We start from the raw sequence: 19,435 nt of genomic DNA on the forward strand, positions 1-19,435 counted from the left end.
AGCAAATCTCTGAATGCCTGGAGGCAGCACTGCGGAAGCCTTGGTGGCTGCTGCTTTGGCCCTGCAGGCTGGCTGGCTGGCTGGCTGGCTGGCTGCTGTGTGAGGCTGGCTGCTGCCTTGGAAGGACCCCCGGTCTGACCCAGCAGGGCTCTTCTTACACTCTTATGTTCTAACTCATTAAAAGGCAGGATTCGGTTGCTATGAAGGGAGACTTTGGAGGCATTCCAAAGCAAGCCCCTTGTTGCCCAAGCAGAAGGTGGCTCATTTTATACTTATTTTAATCCATTTCATCTTCCTTTTTGTCACTCTTACCACAGTTGTCACCATGTTCCCAGTAATCCTCCCCCCTTTTGCGTATTTCCCCTGAGCCATGTGCTTCCTCCTTGGGGGTTTAGCTCAAGTTAGCTGCGCGCTTTCTCTTGAGAGCAGGCCTTCAGCTACTGGCCTTGGAGTGTCTGTGTTATTCCAGGGGGCTGAATCCCCACGCTCAGCTGTTCTCCAAACTCACTTCCTTACCGTTGGGCATTCTCCGAGGAAGTGGGAACCAACTGGTTGCCAGCTCCATGTTGGGAAGGGGGAGCCTGGTGAGGGTGGTGTTTGGGAAGGAGAAGGGCCTCGGTAAGGTACAATGCCACAGGGTCCACCCTCCAAAGCAGCCATTTTCTCCAGGGGATCTGATCTTTGTGGCCTGGAGATCAGCTGGAACGCCAGGATATCCCCAGCCACCACTTGGAGGCTGGCAACCGTAATTCCTGCTTGCATGCTCTCTCCCCCTTATCGAAATGACGGCTGCTTTCTCCAGCTGTGACGGCCTTTGCTCGGTGAATCCACGGCCGGTTTTGCGGTTGGGTATGCGTGTTGTGAAAAGGGCCACGGCGCTGCCTGCCCGGCTCTGCTAGTAAGACTCCCTGCATAGGAGGTTGTGCCTGGTGTGCGTGACCGAGCTTGTGCCCCCTCCTTTCAGCTGCGGAGAGCAGGGAAGACTCTGACGGTTAGGTGGGGTGTTGGGGTTGTTTCTCCTCCCGTCCCGAGCTGCACCTGGCCCCCTTCTCTACTCAGGCTTGCTTCTCTTTAGAATCCATGTTGGAGCCTTGGGATATTCAGGTGCCATCTGGCGGCGGAAATTTAGACATTAAAATAAGCAAAGTGTTGGAGAGACTGGAGGGTGGGGCAGTGGCGTGACAGGGCTGTGGGCCTGCTTCTGCTCAGATGAGGCCCTGGGCCTGAGAAGCTGGGCCCTGCACCCCGCGCTGGGATCCTACACGGCTTCAGCCACTGTGGCATCCATTTTGTGGCTCTTGTGATCCACAGGGGAAGTTTGAAACCCTGCAAATAATTCTGGGGGGGGGGTCTGATTCTTTCACAAATAATGTCCCAATCCAAGAGCTGTTGCTCTCTTTGGGGGAACTTGATCTGCTCTCATGGTCTGGGACCAGGGACCCCGGTGGACATTCGCTCTCTGGAGGAGCCTGCCAGACTACTCAATTCTGCCCCTCCTCTGGAGGCAAGAGGACAGGCTGCCAGAGACGGGGCCTTCTCTGTGGTGGCGCCTCATGTCTGGAAATCCTTGCCCACGCCTCTACGTCTGGCACTTGCTCTTGACTTTTAGGCATTAGGTGAACGCCTCATTCTTGGCCCAGATACTTCCTTGCATGCAAACTATTTCGCGCTCTGCCTTACGTGGGATTTTGCTGCCGCTGGATCAAGCTGTTTTGTACGAGTTTATTTGGGCGAGATAAGGAAGGCCCCGGCACTCTCGCTATTCCACAGACTGGGAAACTAAATTGCTCAGGAGAGCATTATACACGGGAAAAGATTGTGGTTACTGGGGAGCCTGTTTTGGTGAAAAGGCATCAAAGAAATATTTTAAATAAAAAATAAGTCATGCAAATAAATTTAAGGAGCCAGGACTAATTAAGTCTCTATAAATCCTGCCTTTTTGGTGCTGCAGCCCAGTTTCCCAGCCAGAGGCAGCATGCCTGAGAGGACAGAGATTAACGCAAACTCATGAAGGAGGAGAGGTCCTCCCGTAGCTCTTAACCACAATGGCTAAATAAAACCTCCATGTTCAGAGGCACTATAGCTGAAGGGCAGCAGTGAAGGCGAGGTCTTTGGCCTCTGCCCCTCTGCTTGCAGCCTTTCACTTGGTCAGCCACCAGATGGTGGATTAAGTGGACCAGGCAGCCTCGTCTGCCCCAGCAGGACTCTTTGGATTGTATTTTAGTTATTTTTTAACTTTGAAAGTGTACAAGATGCAGGAAGAAGCTGCCCTAATCAGCAGGCAACGACAGAAGCTTTTAAGACGCTGGCTTTCTTTGCAAAGCGCTTGCCTTCCAGTTCACGGTATGGGGCTGTGTTTGCGTTGTCCGTTAGCAGGCACAGTGCGCCTGTAGGCATGAGCACATAAAGCTATGGGGAGAAAAACACTCTAGGCAGCAGGGTGGGGCCAGCTGGCTGCAAATGCAAGAGGGCCTGGCTGAGTCACTTCTCCCAAGAGCTTCGCTGGCTGCAGGCTGCCGGTGCCCCTCCCCAGAGCAGGGCCGGGATACGTTTAACAGGAGAGAGAAGCACGCTCTTTATTCAGACCAGATGGCAGAGCCACATCACTTGATGAACTCTAATTCATACCAAAGCCGTCCTGTTGCTCGTGTCTAGGGTGTTCTGGGGGAGTCGCCCACATTTGTATATTGCCATTTTTAAATGTCATATTTATTCTTTCACGTAGAGCAGGGGTGGCCAAACTGCGGCTCGGGAGCCACATGTGGCTCTTTTAGACATTGTGTGGCTCCCAGAGGTCCCTCCCTTCTTTCTTTCCATGTCTTTCCCTCCCTCCCTTTCCTTTTCTTTCTTTCCATGTTTTCCCCTCCCTTTTCCTTTTTTCCTTCCTTCTTTCTTTCCATGACTTTCATATTTTCAATAAAAATGTTGGGGTTACCAGGTCTGACTCAGAAAATACCTGGGAACTTTGGGGATGAAGCCTAGCAAGGATGTGACATCATTTTTGTGATGTCACTTCCAGCATACTGCACCAAAACCCCACCCCTTCCTGTGATGTCACTTTCAGGACATTCCCCCAAACTCACCTCTTCCTCTGAAGTCACTTCAATGCCTCATATCTTGTGGCTCTCAGACAGCTGACGTTTATTGTACGTGGCTCTTACATTAAGCAAGTTTGGCCACCCCTGACATAGAGGCTGACCTCTGCAGGCAGTAGAAGGGCACAGACGATGGACTCTGCCTCTTTGGGTGACTGATGTTTCTGGGTGCCGGAAGGGGGCTGCCCCACCCAATATGTGGACAAGAGGAGGGCTCCCCTACCACCATCTCCCAAAATAGTCCACAATAGGAGCTACCTCACCACTCACGGCATTGCCAGCGTGACGGATTTTATTTTGGATCTGTGCAACCTCTTTTACACCTATCCTCTGCTCCCACCATTCACATTGAAAGAAAATGCATTCTCCAGAAGCAGAAGATTTCAAGGAACAGAAAGAAGCTCAGCAGTGCGACCTTTGGTTGAGCGAGTCCATTCATTGTTACTAATTTTATGAGACAATTTTTAGAAATGGGAAACATTCTGCCCCCACCTCTCTGGTCACCGGGGGGTCTTGCCTCCCTGGCGGACAGGGAACGAGGCCCTGCTGGCACTCCTGGACCGCTCAGCAGCCTTCAAGACCACAGGCCTCAAAGGCGCGGAGACAGACCCCTGGAGGGGTGATGGAAGGGAACCTCCATGTCCAGGGGCAGCAGGCCTCGGAACCCCACTGCTCGGAGGCAGCGTCCGAGGAAGGCCTCAGCGTCTTGGCTCTGCTTGCTGGCTTGCCAGAACCATTGGTTGGCCAGTGTGCGCCAAAAAGACGGCTGGCCTGACCCAGCAGGGCTTTGCTTTGGCTCTTCTGGCTCCGGTGTCCTTCTGGTGCGCCTGGCTGGGAACGGGCTGGAGGCACAGTCCTCTCGTCATAGCCTGCAGGGCCTGGGAGAGAACTGCTCTGCCCCAAGGCAGCTTTGAGGTTCCACAGCTTCCATCTCTCCCGTGCTATTTACACCCAGAGGAAGAGAAGGTCCAGGACCCTGGAGTGCTGCCTCACTCCCTTGCTCCTTTTCATCTGAGTTGAGTGAGGCACTAAGGGCTGGATGAGGACCAATAAACTGAAACTCAATCCAGACGTGGCCAAGGCACTGTTGGTGGGCAACAGAATGGAGGCTTATGGAGTCTGCCTGTTCTGGACGGGGCCGCAATCCCACTGGAGCAGGTTGGCAGTTGCGCATCAGCCTTTAAACATCAAGGGTGTGGCCCATAGTGCTTTCGCCAGCCTTGGCCGCCAGCCAGTTGCAGGCTGGACTCTTGCAGTGCCCCGTGCCTGGGGCTGCCCTTGAAGCAGCCACTGGGGCCCCCTGCAGCACCTCACCTGAGGTCTGGTGCCGGCCACAGAGATCATCTCCGTCTTCAAAGAGCTCCACTGGCTGCTGATTTGCTCCTGGGCCTCTTCAATATGCTGAGAGCCCCCTTCAAAGCCCCAATTCCCTGGGGACCTGGTCCTTCAAGGGCCACCCCCCCCCCCGAATACTTGGCAAGGCATTTAAGACCCTGGACCCTAAGAACTTCCGGCCAGCCCCCTCAAGGCAGGAATGGAGGAGGAAATGGCATTCCTAGGAACTGGCTCAGGCGGTGAGACACTCGGGCCAGGGCCTTCTCTGCAGTGGTGCCACTTTTACGAAAACTCCCTCCCTTCAAAGGTTTGCCAGGTGTCGGGCCTGGCTAATTTTCAGCACCAGGCAAAAATATGCCTTTTTGATCCGGCCTTCGACTGATTGGCTGCCAGGTTTCTTCACGGCTGTTCACAATCAGTTAGGACTGACTGATCCGGGTTTACTGGCAGGTTCTATTTGAGTTTACAGCTGTTTTTATTTCTGATGGTTTATTGCTTTTGTTCTGTTTCCTTTGTTCCTTCTTGTTACATTGGAAGATTCTTCAAGTTGAGAGAGGGGCATCCACTTAACAGACCGCTTATGTCCAGGCATTTTGACCTGGGCTTGAGGTTTCCCCCCAGCGTTCTTCTGCCCCTTTCCCTTGGGGGCTTGACTTCTAGTCCGCTGCTCCTCCATTCCCATCCAGTCTTGGCAGTTACTTCGTTTCACAGGGAGTGAGATTGGGGGGGATTCCCCAGGTTGCTTTCTTGCCCTGACAAAGTCTCCATCTGAGTGGGCTGAGGACAAACATCGCCATTTTTTGACTTTTTAACTTTCTCGAAAACTTTCATTCCATACTTTTCAAATTTCTTACAGCGCTTCCAGATGCAAATCACAAAGCATGGCATCAGGATGGCAAACAGCCAAAGGAGGTGAAGCTTCCAGGTCCCTCCAGGTCCTCCTTCATCTGCAATATGCAAGCAGTGTTTCATGAGAGAGATCACAACAGCCCCCCGCTTGCCCCCTCCCCTGCCTAAGAGGGACTCGGTCACCAAAGAGACGGTCCTGAGAAGAGGCCCCCCACTCCTCTGCAGCCCCCAGCCTCCACTCGATGCTCCTTTGGCTTTAAGTCTTTACCTGGAGCCGGAGGTGCAGTCAATGCACTATTTCTAGTGCAGAGGGGAGATACGAGGGCAGTATTTATCAAACACGGCCAGTGTCAGGCAGGGATGCTTGCAGCTCCTCTGATCTCCAGAGCATCCCTGGAGGTGATGGTGTGGGGCAGCCCCAGTTGACCCCACCTCTTTGCTAATTCTGTGCAAAGCCGCATCAGTGAGGCCCAAAACTGCATGCCTCCGTTGTCTGAACTGCTCATTCCCAGGGCCCTTTTGGCTACCTTTTATCCCATCTTCGGGTGCAGAAATAATTCTCCCCATTCTCTTTTACGCCCCAAATTGCTTTGTGGTGGGCTCGGCTGAGAGAGGGACTGGCCCAAGATCACCCTGAAAAATTCCTGAACAACAACTGGAGAGTCAAACTGATTTCCTACTCTGACGCTCTAACCACTGCACCATACTGCTCTCAGAGCTTTTTCAGTTCTCAAATCTGGACATCTTAAAAAAACCCATGCATTCCAGCATAAAATATGTACAGCATTTTGCAGCCAGAAGGCCGGGTTATTCTCCTTCCAGATCCTATTCAAGGTGCTGGTATTTGAAGACCTATACAGCTTGACCTGTATAGGTCTTCAAAGGAGCCCCGTGGCGCAGAGTGGTAAGCGGCAGTACTGCAGCCCAAGCTCTGCTCATGACCTGAGTTCGATCCTGGAGGAAGCCTGGTCCAGGTAGCCGGCTCAAGGTTGACTCAGCCTTCCATCCTTCCGAGATCGGTAAAATGAGTACCCAGTGTCCTGGGGGGTAAAGTGTAGATGACTAGGGAAGGCAATGGCAAAACACCCCATAAAAAGTCCGCCAAGAAAACGTCAGGATGTGATGTCCCCTCATGGTTCAGTAGTGCTTCGATCCAGTGATAAACAGCTGCTACTGGCCCCTGGCCCCAGGGAGGCCCATTTAGCGTCAACCAGAGCCAGGGCCTTTTCAGTCCTGGCTCCAGCCTGGTGGAACGCTCTGTCTAAAGAGATCAGGGCCCGGCCAGATCTGCTGTCCTTCCGCCGGGCCTGTAAGACGGAGCTCTTTCACCAGGCATACGGCTGACGCTCTGGGCCTCCCTGCCGGCCACCTAGAGATAGAGACAGCTGTGCCCCCACAAAGGGATATCTACCACCCAGCCTCTGCCATATATTATGTTTTCAAAACCTGCTGCCGTATTGCTTGTTGTGTGTGTCCTTTTAAAATATTTAAGATGTTTTATTGGTTTTAAATGTATTTGTATTTTATACTATTGCATTATTGTATTAACTGGAATCCACCCTGAGCCTGCTGATGTGGGGGTGGGTGGGTGGCATACAAATGGAATAAAATAAATAAAAAATAAAATAAATAGTGACTCGGTGCTTGCACAGGGGGCTACCTTGACCTTTCCTTTACAGCTTGACCCATGCAGCATGCCTCAAGGCCCACCGACAACCAAGTGAGCCCAGCTGATCTCTGTGGTCATCTTTGGGGACCACAGAAAACCTTATGGGGGTTTCTGTGGACCCCCCATAGGAGCTGTGGTGCTGAAATTGCTGAGATTTGTTTGCCCACTTCTACCGTTATCTTTTGCCAGCGAGAAGGGTTTTTTTCTGTTTTGTTTGGTGTTCCCTCACTGACCCTCACTGACCTCATTGTGTTTTTGTGTGTGCATCTATGCCTTCACCTTTTGTGAAATGGTTTTTATTTTGATAGATATAGATATAGATATAGATATAGATATAGATATAGATATAGATATAGATATAGATATAGATATAGATATAGATATAGATATAGATATAGATATAGATATAGATATAGATACATGCTTTTTAAAATTTGTTTTAATGTTCTCAGTGTGCACCACCTTGGGGTCTCTGAACTGGGTGGAAAGGCAGCATGAAAATGATTTACATAATTAAATAATAAATAACTTCCTTTTCTTCTTCCAGAGTTCACAGAGCCTGTGCTGCTTGTGGGACTTTTGGATTTCCTGTCAGCACTAAAGGTAAAGGTGTGCAAGCACCGAGTCATTACTGACCCATGGGGGGGACGTCGCATCACAACATTTTCTTGGCAGACTGTTTGTTACAGGGTGGTTTGCCATGGCCTTCTCCAGTCACCTACACTTTACCCCCAGGAAACTGGGTGCTCATTGTACTGACCTCGGAAGGATGGAAGGCTGAGTCAACCTTGAGCCGCCTACCTGAACCCGTCTTCCGCCGGGATCGAACTCAGGTCGTGAGCAGAGCTTGGGCTGCAGTACTGCCGCTTGCCGCTCTGTGCCACAGGGCTCTTAACTGTGTCAAAGGCTGCAGACAAATCTAGCAGGAGCTCCCTGCAAAAGGAGATGCAGCAGCGGGTGCTTCAGTGGTGACAGACGGGGGACCCTGGAGCAGGCACAGTGGGCAGGAAGCCAGCTGGCAGCCTCCTCTGTGGGCAGGTATGCCACAGAAGGACTTCTGATCTGCTGCCCTCGGTCTCCATCACCTCTCATGCAGTTGGGCAAGTGAGGGCAGCAACTGTACCATCCCATCTGCTCGTCTGCCCTCTCCATCAGGCACCGGGTGGGGATTGGGCCTGCCCTGCCCCTTCCCACAAGGAGAAAGTAGAAGTGTGTGTGTGGGGGGAGGGGGGGCTTGCCTGCCCTCAGCCACAGGGCCTACTCACCACTGCTGCCCAGCTACCCAGAGTGCACAAGTGACACTACCTATCTGCTGCCCACCCACCAGCAAACTGGGGAGTGGGCAGCAGAGCAGAGACTCCAAGGGGCTGCCCCACTGCACAGCAAAGAGACCAGGGAGAATTCTCACCCGAAACCTGGAGGAGAAAGACGTGCTCTTGCACCTCGGCGGTTATGTATCTCACGTGAGCCATATAGACGCCGCTGTCCTCCTTCACCAGGGCCTGGATCCTCAGCGTGGTCTCGTCAGCCTTTTCCAGCCGCGGCCCAAATCGGTCTTCGGGATTGGGCCGCTCCCATTGCCCAGGTGTGAATTCCGCAATCACCAGGGCTTGGCCGCTGCCGGGCTGGAAATCCCACTCGATTCTGGCCACTTCTGTGCCTGGCGGTACCGAAACCGGCAGCGAGACCGACCCTCCCAGGTCCCCGACCACCGGAAGCTGGGGAGAGACATGCACTGGATTGCTGGATGCACCTTGAAAAAGATCAATATGGGTAGCTGAATTAGTCTGTCCGTAGTAGTCGAAAAGAGCTCAGAGGAGCCACTCCTCGGCTCCCCTGAGCGCCACCTACCCTTTGGGCTTCTCTTGTGAGATATTTAGCCTGCAACTGCTGCAATTCACGGCAGGGTATTTTTGTGCAGGCAGCGAACTGGGGGACGGGGCTGGGTCAGAGGCTGGGGTCTGTACGACTGTATAGCTCATGCCGCCTGTTGCTGCAAGGGAGAGCCTATTATGTAATTTTTGCATCATTGAACCCGTCATACTAACACTTTTGCTTTGCAGACAATCCAAATCCTCCTGCATCGTTTATTGGATGTCTCATCCTGTGGGTTATTTATTACTAGAATCAAAGCTTGTTGTAGCAAAAAATACAATGGGCTCTAGAAAGCATGGGGGGGGCATTGCCTGCTCCCCAGTGCCCTGATCTGGGGCAGGGGAAGGAGGGTAGGGTGGCATGGGGGGGAGGAGAGCAAGGTATGCCATGCCCCCCTCACCCCTGCATGCCCCCTCGCCTTCCCCATTGTGACTTTAAGTAGGGTTGCCAGCTCCAGGTTGGGACTGGAGATCGGGGGGGGGGAGGCTGGGGGGGTTTGGAGAGGGGAGGGACATAAGGTGGATATAATGCCATTGAGCCTACCTTCCAAGGCAGCCATTTTCTCCAGGGGAACTGAGCTCTGGAGATGAGTTGTAATTCTGAGAGATCTCCAGCCACCACCTGGAAACTGGCAACTCTAGGCTTGGGGGGGGGGAGGCAGGCAAGCAAGGCTTGCCCACCCCCGCCCCCCACGATCATGGCTTTGTGGGGAGGGCAGGTGAAAGAGGCTTGCCCGCTGCCACATGCCCCTAGGGTTGCCAGTGTCCAGGGAGTAACTGGCGATCTCCCGGAACAACAGCTGATCTCCAGGCCACAGAGATCAGTTCCCCGGGAGAAAAATGGCTGGTTCAGAGCGTGGGCTCTCTGGCATAATATGCTGCTGAGGCCCCTCATCTCCCCTAACCTCACCCTCTCCAGAATCTGGCCCCCTTGATCTCAGCTTGGGGGGGGGGTGAGCAGGCAAGCCAGGCTTGTCCACCTCTGTGCGCCCCCCACCCCCCAGGATCATGGTTTTGGGGGAAGAGCAGGTGAGTGAGGCTTGCCCACCTCTGCTCGACCCCCCCCCAGCCAGGATTGAGGATTTGGGAGGGGAGAGGAGGCCAGCGATCCAGGCTGCTGCCGGCAGGGAGCATGGGGGGGCAGCTCCAGGTGCCTCTGCCCAGCAGCCACTCAGATCGGGGCACTGCAGGCGGGAAGCGAGGGGGGACTCCAGGCTCCTTTGCCCAACAGCCACCTGGATTGGGGCACTGCGGTTGGGAAGCAATGGGGGGGCCTCAGTTGCCCCGCACAATTGCAGCTTTGAAGAGGGGTTGAGCAGGCGAGCCCAGCTTATCCACCTCTGTGCGCCCTCTACCCCCCAGGATCATGGCTTTGGGGAGAAAGCAGGAGAGCGAGGCTTGCCCGCTGTAGCTGGACCCCCCCCCCCTCAAGATTGCGGCTTTTGGAGGGATTGGAGGCCAGTGATTGGGACCACTGCCAGCAGGGAGCATGGGGGGGGGGCGCTCCAGGCTCCTCCGCCCGGCAGCCACCCGAATCGGCCTGCTATGGGTGGAGAGTGTGTGAGGAGGGTGGCTTCAGGCTCCTCCGCCCAGCAGCCACCCAAATCAGGGTGCTGCAGTGAGGAGCGTGCTGGGAGGGCAGCTCCAGGCTCCTCTTCCTGGCAGCCGCTGTGGGCGGGGAGTGGGCAGGGGGCGGCTCCAGGTTCCTCCTCTCAGCAGCTGCCCAGATCGGGCTGCTGCGGGCGGTGAGCGACTCTCCTCCTATCTCTGCTAGGGGCGCAATAATGTGCCTGCGCTGTGGGATCCGGAGTGAGTCGTTGGAAACCCACTTACTCAATTATGTTCATAATAAATAAGTTGTGTAGTCCTCCCTGAGTGCCACTGAGAACATAAATACAATAAATGAGAAAGAACTGGTGCAAAGTGGGACACATGGGGGGGGGGGCAAATGGCTAGTTTTGTGGACACTCTGAGGGGCTCTGAGTGGGTGAAGACAGACTGCCGGGAAAAGGACCTTGGGATTGTGGTGGACAGCTCTCCGGATGAGGGCATCTTATTGAGATGGTCCGCAATTTTGGAGGAGTTTATATCATCAGTATGTTGGTTTATTTATTTATTTTTATTTATGCTATTCCTTCCTTGCCGAAATTCAAGGCAGATTACACAGTGCAGTTCAATACAGTCAACAGCTGGGACGTTCAATAACCATTCAGTACATCAAGGTGTGTTTGGTTGAGGGAAGAAGGGGATCACATACAGAGTGGCTTGGATGAACGATCCACTCTTCTGCCCAGCACTTTCTCAGGGCACTGGACTTTGTGAAGTAACTGAAAAGACCGTCTTCATAGAATCACAGAATTGGAAGGGGTCTTAAAGACCACCTAGTCCAACCCCCTGCCCAATGCAGGAACAGCCTCAAGCATCCCCGACAAGCATTTGTCTAGTCACTCCTTGAAGACTTCCAATGAACGGGAACCCGCTACGTACCTGGGCATCCCAACCCTTGCTGAAATGGTGATCGCTGGATCCCCCCCTGGAATAACTCGCATTATATCTCTTAAGTTTATTAAGGTTTGCCCTACTAAAATCTAACTTACGCATTTGGCTAAAAACTCCCTTGGTACCCCACAGCAAAAGGAATTCTAGGAGGACGTGATCACTTCTCCCTAAGGGACTCACCACCTTTACTGCTCTTGTTAGTTAATATCAAGTCCAGTATGGCCCTTGTCGCTTCCTCTACTATTTGAGAAAGCAAGTTGTTGGCCAGCCAGGACAGGAAGTTGTGCGATCCTGGACACGTAGCTGAGTTGGTGTCCCAGCACACATCAGGGAAATGGAAGTCTCCCATAACTCCAAGATTGTGTTGCTTGGATACACAAGAGCCCGCTTGCGGGAAGGGCGGGTTCGAAATGTAATTAATAATAATAGTAATACCCCATTAAGCTGCTCACGGAGGGCGGAATCCGGCTCATCTCCTTGGTTAGGCAATCCCCAGCCACAATGCTGCTGGCCCTTCCCTTACCTTCACCCAGATGCTTTCCATTGGGCTGTCGCTGCTCTTCCAGTGTTCCCTGATAACCAGCCCCTTCCTCACATTCAGCGCCAGCCCACCTCCCCTGCGACGCTTCCTGTTCTTCTTGAGGGCCTGTTGCCATGTAAGCATTCTTCTATTGAAAAACAAGCCAACCCCCCCCCCCCACTTGGAACTTCCTAAAGTGACTTGAAAGTGAAACCGAACTACCCAAAAGAGCTTTTCTAGACGTGCTGCAACAAAATGGTGCTGAAAGATACTTGGGTACAGCGTTAGGGACTGATCTACACTACAATGTATAATTTGAATTGCGGCTTGTTGTAAGTAAGATCCTATCACATAATTTTTGTATCATTTAAGGTGTATTAATACTTCTGTTTTACTTCTGTTTATACTTCTGGTTGGTTCCAGGTTCCTGCAGTCCAAATCCTACGGCACAGTCCAGTGGATTTCCGGTCCAGGGCTGAATCCACATTCACCCATTACCCGCTTATAAATCGCTTTTCTTTCGGTTTCCTCCAACCCGCAACTTTTCCTTCTCCGTTCACATTCAGGCTCCCCATCCGGCTTTCTCGCGCGAGCCTCCGGTCACACGTCCGCTCGCCAACCGCTTTTGTGGGCGGTACCTTTTTTTCCCTCCCTTTTTTTTTATTTTTTTTGAAAACACTTTTCCGTTATTTCGTTTTATCGATATGAGGAAACATCAACAAAGCGACAAATCACGTGAACATCTCGATAGCCACTGGTTAACTTTTTTGGGCGGGCGATTCGAATGGTCTATAAAAGGGAAGGTTCTCGGCAAAATCTATTTGTGGGTGTGAGCGGATGGTTGGTGTGCTTGGTGTCGTTGTGGTTACTGTTGCCGATTCGGTTGTGGGTATGGATCCTATAGTCGCCCTCATCGGACAGCTGATGTTTACGTTGCTGGCTTGCCAGACGCAGCTGCTTCTTGCTTACCGGCGCTATTCAGCCCAACGCCGCAGAGCTGCAGCCAGGATTCTGTTCCAGGATTCAGTCTCCACCGTCGCCTGGACGCGCTCCAGAATACGGCGCCGGCAGCGCTTCCAACATTGGTTCCTGCTTGCGCAGATGGAGGAGCCACGGCAGCACTGGGTATACCCGAGAAGCACCGACTGGTGGGAGAATATCGTGTTGGTGCACTGGGATGACCGTCGGTGGATGCGCCGCTTCCGGATGTCCAAGAGGACCTTCATCGACTTGGTGGAAGCCCTGCGTCCAAGGCTGCAGCGTCAAAACACCTCCCTTCGCTCTGCAATATCGGTGGAGAGACGAGTCGCGGTTGCAATTTGGTGGCTGGCCAGCGGAACAAGCTACCAGGTGGCGAGCGATCTGTTCGGGATTGGGAAGTCAACGGTAGCCTCCGCGGTGGTCGAGTTCTGCCTCGCGGTCGAGGTGGAACTTCTATCGAAGACTGTCTCCTTCGGAAGAGCGATTGGACAGGTAATTTTTATTTTGAAATATCAAAATTTCGCTATTACAATTTATCGTTTAAAAAAAAATTGTGACATTAACGGAACGACCAGTACACAACACTCTGGTGTGTACATCATCCCCCTCTCCCAGTCATTTTAAAGGTAATTTTGAAACCCTCTCAAAATCTACAACGCTATGTGTTTGTTTGAGTGTGAGTGAACATTGCCCACAGACACCTTAAGCATGCAATGGCATTCAACCCTCATAGTGTGTTCTTCCACCACACAAATCCCTTTTTTTTAAGAAAAAGAGGGGCAACAACTGACACACACACACACCCCTCGCCGTGTGATCTGAAGCAGTTAACAAAATGAATTGTCGTGGAGAGGGATTGCCTTTTTTGCCTCTGTGATATAAACATTTGGTTTACATAGGTGGGGTGGTGTGCAGGAATGCAGTTTGGTCTTTCCCCCTACTGTGTGACCCAAATCGTTACACAGTTGTCGAACACCTTCTCCTAACCCTCCTTTGTCAAACCTCCAAATTTAGGAATACTTTGAAATATGGGGATACAAGTTTACCCCCCCTCCCATCCAATTCTCCACGAATCCTCCTAAAATCTCCATGGTTTTCTATGGGGAGAAACGTCTCCCTTCATGGTGGCTCTGGGTGGCATTGTGAAAGCAAAGTAAACACAACGTGCAAGGCACCTTATCCGACCTGTTATCCCACTCTCCAACAATTTCTAGTTAATTTGTTACCTGGGGGGATGTTTTGGTTTACCCCGAAAAACAGTGCCTCATACACCGCCAAACACCTGTCTCCAGGGTAAGAAAAAATAGAGGCCTCTGTGGCCCGGGGTGGAATTTTGAGTCCAGAATGGACCCAATTGTCATGGGCCCGTCTCACACCCGTTCTCGTTCCCTCTAGCAAGGCACAAGACGATCCCAATTTGGTGGGCCAGTTAGTGGCCTCAAAAAGATGCTGATTTTTAAACCACCAACGGTCACCTTTATTGCCAAAGGGTGAGAAGAGAGAGACTTGTGTGGATATGTGGATCATTCAATTTAAATTACACCAAACATAAGAGAACCTCCACCCAACATTTCAGAATGCAAAAAAATCCTAAATTCAATTTACAAAAATAACCCTTTCAGGGTGTTTAAGAACTAGACATCGCTGAGTGATGATGATTCTTTAAAGCACAGTTTGCCTGATAGCACTATGACTTTTTTTTTCCTTTCTTTTTTCTTTCTCCCAGATAATGGACGGTTTCCGTAGAATGGGTTTCCCGCACTGTGTGGGAGCTATTGATGGAACGCATATCCCAATCTGCGCTCCTGGAGGCCGCCCAGATCAGTACGGCAACCGCAAGAACTATTCCTCGATTCTGCTCCAAGGCACAGTTGATCACCGGGGAAGATTTGTAGACGCCGAGGTGGGGTGGAGTGGGAAGAACCACGATGCCTTCGTGTTCGCCCACTCCGCCTTCTGTGTTGCCATGGATAGTGGCTCACTAATTCCGGGAAACCCTTTCATGGTGGTGGACGGTGTAAGAATACCCCCGGTGGTCATTGCCGATGGAGCCTACCCCATGCGTAGGTGGCTTATGAAGCCCTACGGGAGAACGGCAACCACACAAGCTCAGAAAATGTTTGACACCCGCCTATCGCGAGCCAGGAACGTGGTGGAATGTTGTTTCGGAAGACTGAAGGCCAGGTGGAGGTGTCTGTCACACCGCCTCCAAGTTAGGGAGCACAACGTCATCGCTGTGGTGACAGCATGTGTTGTTTTGCACAACCTCTGTGAAAGCCGGGGACATCCCATCACTGGCCGCGGAGCAGCCCCAGAGACAATACTTGTTTCTCATGGAGAGGGACAAGAGTTGACCACCCATCACAGGCATCTTGCCGAAGGAAAGGTGGTTAGGGATGCCCTGGCCAAGTATATGGGCCTAGATTCGACAAGTTGATGTTGCCTCCCTCAGTGCGGCAAGTGATGGACATCGGCTAACCTGCTTCAAAAAGCCGCTAAACCAAGGGGAACATAAATGGTCTCAACCAGCAACTCTAATCTGTGTAAATAAAAAAAAAATTTGGTTAACTGAACTCAAAAGACTATTGATTATTGGGGTGCTGTCAGACAAGCGGTGGATGTGAATTCAAGTCCTGGCACATGCAGACAATACATTCCCACACAGCTGAGTGGTCCCCCGCATACATCGTTCACAGTTGGTCATGGTATTTTTGGCCAAGTCTGGAATAGGGCCCCCCCCCAAATTTCCAATTTGGACTGCAAGTGCTCCTCCCAAAGATATAACTTAGCCGCATGTTGCAATCAAGGGGGGGGGAAGCGCCACTCGATTGGTAACTGCTGTGTTTCACTTTTTGCAGGAAGGCTGTTTAGAATGGTCACTACATGAGTGATGCCACTTACACAAAGAAACACAAATGTGATTCTTACTGTAATTTCATTGTATTGTCTGATGTTAAATATTCCTAAACTTTGGGGATTGCGTTGAAAAAAAAAAAGGGAGTCAACATTGGAAACGATTGGCCATCATCTTATACCTTGATGATTCCATTTGATCCCAGAAAGTTAAGAATTTTAAAACAGACATACATGACTGGGGCGACAACTCCTTAACACACATTTATTTCAAATACAATAGATAAAGACCATTAAGGGGTCACCAGTGCAATGGAATCTGTCAAATGAACTTTGCTGCCAAAAACCATGATATGTGGCAAATAAGGAGGGCAACGCAGAACATAGCTCCTCAAAGCGTCAGCCTCTCCCTGGCTTTGCCAACACAGGAACGCCTCGCTGCTGCCTTCTTCGGGGTTGCCTGTGAGGCAGGTAGGGCGGTTTGCCCATAATCGTGTGTTGGGGGGATGATTTGACGCTGTTGGGCGAGCATCTGTCCCAATGACTTCAAAGTGTTCACAGCATCAGACATCACCGAAATGTTCTGTTTCCAGGCCTCGGCAAACTTCTCACTCTCCATTTTAGTGTGATCCAAGAATTCCCTCTGAATCTTGTTCTCATCAGCCTTCCAACTGCACAGCATCTCTCTGTCCGTTCGCCATTGGGAAACCTGGACATTGTGCTCCTCTCGAGAACGGCGCATCATATCATCGGCTACTCCATAGAGTGCTGCGTTTCTGCGTCTCCTGTTTCTTAGTTGGAATAGTCTTGTTCCCGGTGAAACTTCTGCTAGGCATCTGTTATCTGCCCCGTCTGCTGTGGATGTAAGTCAGAGCAACAGATCAATAAATTGTTAACATCTCAGACATTATTCAGAAATCTAAGCCTGCAGAAAAGGATGCAACATGTTTTTTGGTTGGCCAGCAGCAGGCTTCATAGTTTGGGCACTTCCCCATGACTTCCAAAACCCACATAACAGATTTCGGCCTAGTTCATCCCGTTGCCCCCGCCGAGGCCAATGTGTTCCACATCTTTTGATAACCATGCATGCACAAGCATCAAGGTTTTTCCATAACTGGAAGGCTTTTACAATGCCACTTGCCATATGGGTTGTACAGAAATAACATGGAGGACATACTGGCAGCAGTCAAAGCTATTATGTTTAAAACTGCGTTAGTGAGAGAGACCAATTTATCTGCTTTAGATAGCGAGGAGACGTGCTGTGTCCTGATCTGCCTTTTACACCAATGCTGACCAACGTTGCTCTTGCAATGTGCCACAGTGAGCACATTCTGACCATTTTCAATGTTATGCCAAATCAAGAATTTCCTTGAAATCCTGACAACATCAGAACATATATGGTGGGAGCAACCATTAAAGAGGATAGGTGATCCAAGACGGTGTCTGGGTGTCCCTCAGAATTAATTTTTGGAACTGTGATTCATGTCAGTGCAGATCACATCAACAGTGTTGGCATTATCAATTGAGGGGTGCAAGGTGCAGTTCAATGCGCGCTGCAGATCTGAGAAACCAGCCAACAAATGCGAGAAAAAATACATTGACAAAAATCTTACATGATAAATGGGAAATTTCAGCTACCAGTGGGAGAACACTACACTCTTCTGGGAAAATCCAATGCAGACTGTAAGGTAGCCGTAGTTTGTCCCAATTTTTTTTTTTTCTAACCTATGCACCCTGCGTGGCCGATGAATTACAACACACATGAAAATTTCATCCGTTCCATTTGGTTCAGAATGGGGACTATGCATGCTGTTCACAGTGAAACAGGTGACAGATTTTATTGCACCAGGTGGGGTCTGGGTGAGCTCGGTGACACCTGGCGTGGGCTTCTGGGAACAAAATTTTTTTTTTTTAATTCATCTTGCGGGTAGGTCTGTGTCTATAGGAGGGTCACACGCCAAGGGGATATTATGGTCTTGCTGTTGGGCTTACAGAAACTAACCGGGCAACTGCCTTGGAGGCCAACAGTCGCACACAAAGAATGGAGATTTTGGACATGTGACATAAAAGGAACGATTGTGAGGCACCCTCCGGCCTCCCAAGATGACTCAGCTCTCTCCTCCACTTCTCTCCCCCCCTCTATATTTGACCATGCTCTGTTTCATATGTCAGACAAAGATAACGTGATTCAGGAGAGCTTATGCCACTCTGCAATTGTCTCTTCTCAAAGGTGCAACTGGACTCTTTTAGATTCTGCAGATCAACTAAGCTTACCCGTGTTATAGCGTGAACGATGCCCCAGGGGAAGGTCTGAATCACTGTCGTCGTCCTCTATTGCGTTTGCACCTGTAGTGTCGTTTTCTGAAAATTGATAGGTTTTAAATGTGATTTGTTTGAAAAACACGGGGATTTGATATAGATAAATACAATTCAAACATTCACTTCGCAGGCACTGTCTTCTGCGTTGTCCTCTTTTCTTATTTGTATCTGTGCCACTAGCAATATATAAGAGATGATAGGAGCTGTAATGGGACGTCTGACATTTTTTTTTGCACCACTATAACGACAAAGAGGTGGCCCTGAAAACCTGAAACAGATTTTGAATGTGCCCTCTGTCATCTACCCCTTATTCAGCCTTTTAGTGGACCGGAATGTCTCACACAGAAAATTGCACCAGTCCGTGCACCCGTCCACGGTCTCATATTCCTGTGTTCATCTGTCCCTGAAGCTGGGCACTGGGTTTATATGCTTCGAGTGTAGAGATTGGAGTTCAAGTCAGGCATCCATTAATGAAAAGGAGACTGATCAAAAATATATTTGAATCCAAAGCCAACTCCATCCATGCATTTTGGTAAATATAGAACGGATAAACCGTGGTGTTGCTTGCATGGATGGCCTGGGCAGGAGTGGACAGTTGACGATTGGAAACCATAAGTCTAAGACAACCTCCACGGTGTGGCCAATGATGTCACATCATCCCCATAAATGAAAGACCTCCAAACCATCCCATCACTGACAGACTTTCCCATATCTTGCAAACCTGAGGTCGTGCCCTTTTTTTCCCCTAAAACAAGCACTCTCATCTTGGCGTTCCCACTTTCGAGATGTCTTCAGCCTTTCCAGGGACTGTTTTTGGGTGGGCCACCATTGGAGCAACCTGTCAAAACAATGCTCACCCTTGTCAGCAAGTCCATCTATGGTGCGGTCAAGATCCTCTTCACTGGCATCGGTGGATGATGACGTGTTCTGCGCTATAAACGTGAAATCAATAAAGGTGTTACGATTTCATAGACAGGGAAATGTGAAAAGGAAGAAAAATCATAGCTCTGAACTAGAATAATCAACGCTCCATCACTCACGTGCTGCCATGGGATTTGGAGAAGAGCACCACAGCGGTGCAGCATCAATCGTCTGCATGTCGTGCGAGAAGAGTTCCTCCGATCCCTCCATCACTTCCCTGGGGGCGCTTATCTGCGGGGGTCCTTGGGCAAAAGAAATGCTTCGCGCTATCCGTTTAGGTTTAACACTTGCGTCCCCTCTTAGAATACTGTCCAGCTCACGAAAAAAAGGACATGTAATGGGGCCGTTTCCAGAGGTGGAATTGTGTGCTATGACGCGCTTGTACTCCAACCGCATACTTTTTGTTTTGTTCCTGCATTCCAATGCAGTGCGCCGATGACCACGTGAGGACATCATTTTGGAAATTTTTTCAAAGTTGTCTAAGTTCCTGTGGGAGCTTCTAAGGGCTTCCTGTATCTTG

At 50.7% G+C, this 19,435-nt stretch overlaps 2 protein-coding genes across 2 annotated transcripts; one reads left to right on the top strand and one right to left on the bottom strand.

The window, feature by feature from the left end:
• Positions 1-4,960: 4,960 nt before the first annotated feature.
• On the bottom strand, positions 4,961-11,985 carry LOC129325803 (uncharacterized). The gene is made up of 3 exons (XM_054973712.1): positions 11,845-11,985; positions 8,357-8,666; positions 4,961-5,377 (listed from the first exon to the last, which is right to left on the bottom strand). Exons 1-3 carry the CDS (start codon positions 11,983-11,985, stop codon positions 5,136-5,138), a joined length of 693 nt encoding a protein of 230 aa, XP_054829687.1. The 3' UTR covers positions 4,961-5,135.
• A 343-nt stretch (positions 11,986-12,328) lies between these two features.
• On the top strand, positions 12,329-15,259 carry LOC129325811 (uncharacterized). The gene is made up of 2 exons (XM_054973725.1): positions 12,329-13,314; positions 14,549-15,259. The coding sequence occupies exons 1-2, from the start codon at positions 12,679-12,681 to the stop codon at positions 15,257-15,259; spliced, it is 1,347 nt and encodes a 448-aa protein (XP_054829700.1). The 5' UTR covers positions 12,329-12,678.
• The last annotated feature ends 4,176 nt before the right edge of the window (positions 15,260-19,435 follow it).

Source organism: Eublepharis macularius, chromosome 1 (genome assembly GCF_028583425.1).
Source record: "Eublepharis macularius isolate TG4126 chromosome 1, MPM_Emac_v1.0, whole genome shotgun sequence".
NCBI lineage: Eukaryota > Metazoa > Chordata > Lepidosauria > Squamata > Eublepharidae > Eublepharis > Eublepharis macularius.

What these genes read in the sequence shown, in the direction of transcription:
- LOC129325803 (XM_054973712.1), bottom strand. Translation starts at nt 11,985, where the DNA reads ATGCTTACATGGCAACAGGCCCTCAAGAAGAACAGGAAGCGTCGCAGG. An exon ending in TGGAAAGCATCTGGGTGAAG is followed by an intron (nt 8,667 to 11,844) that starts GTAAGGGAAGGG and finishes GTCTCTCCCCAG; the next exon opens with CTTCCGGTGGTCGGGGACCT. An exon ending in CTTTCTCCTCCAGGTTTCGG is followed by an intron (nt 5,378 to 8,356) that starts GTGAGAATTCTC and finishes TGCATATTGCAG; the next exon opens with ATGAAGGAGGACCTGGAGGG.
- LOC129325811 (XM_054973725.1), top strand. Translation starts at nt 12,679, where the DNA reads ATGGTTGGTGTGCTTGGTGTCGTTGTGGTTACTGTTGCCGATTCGGTT. An exon ending in TCGGAAGAGCGATTGGACAG is followed by an intron (nt 13,315 to 14,548) that starts GTAATTTTTATT and finishes TCTTTCTCCCAG; the next exon opens with ATAATGGACGGTTTCCGTAG.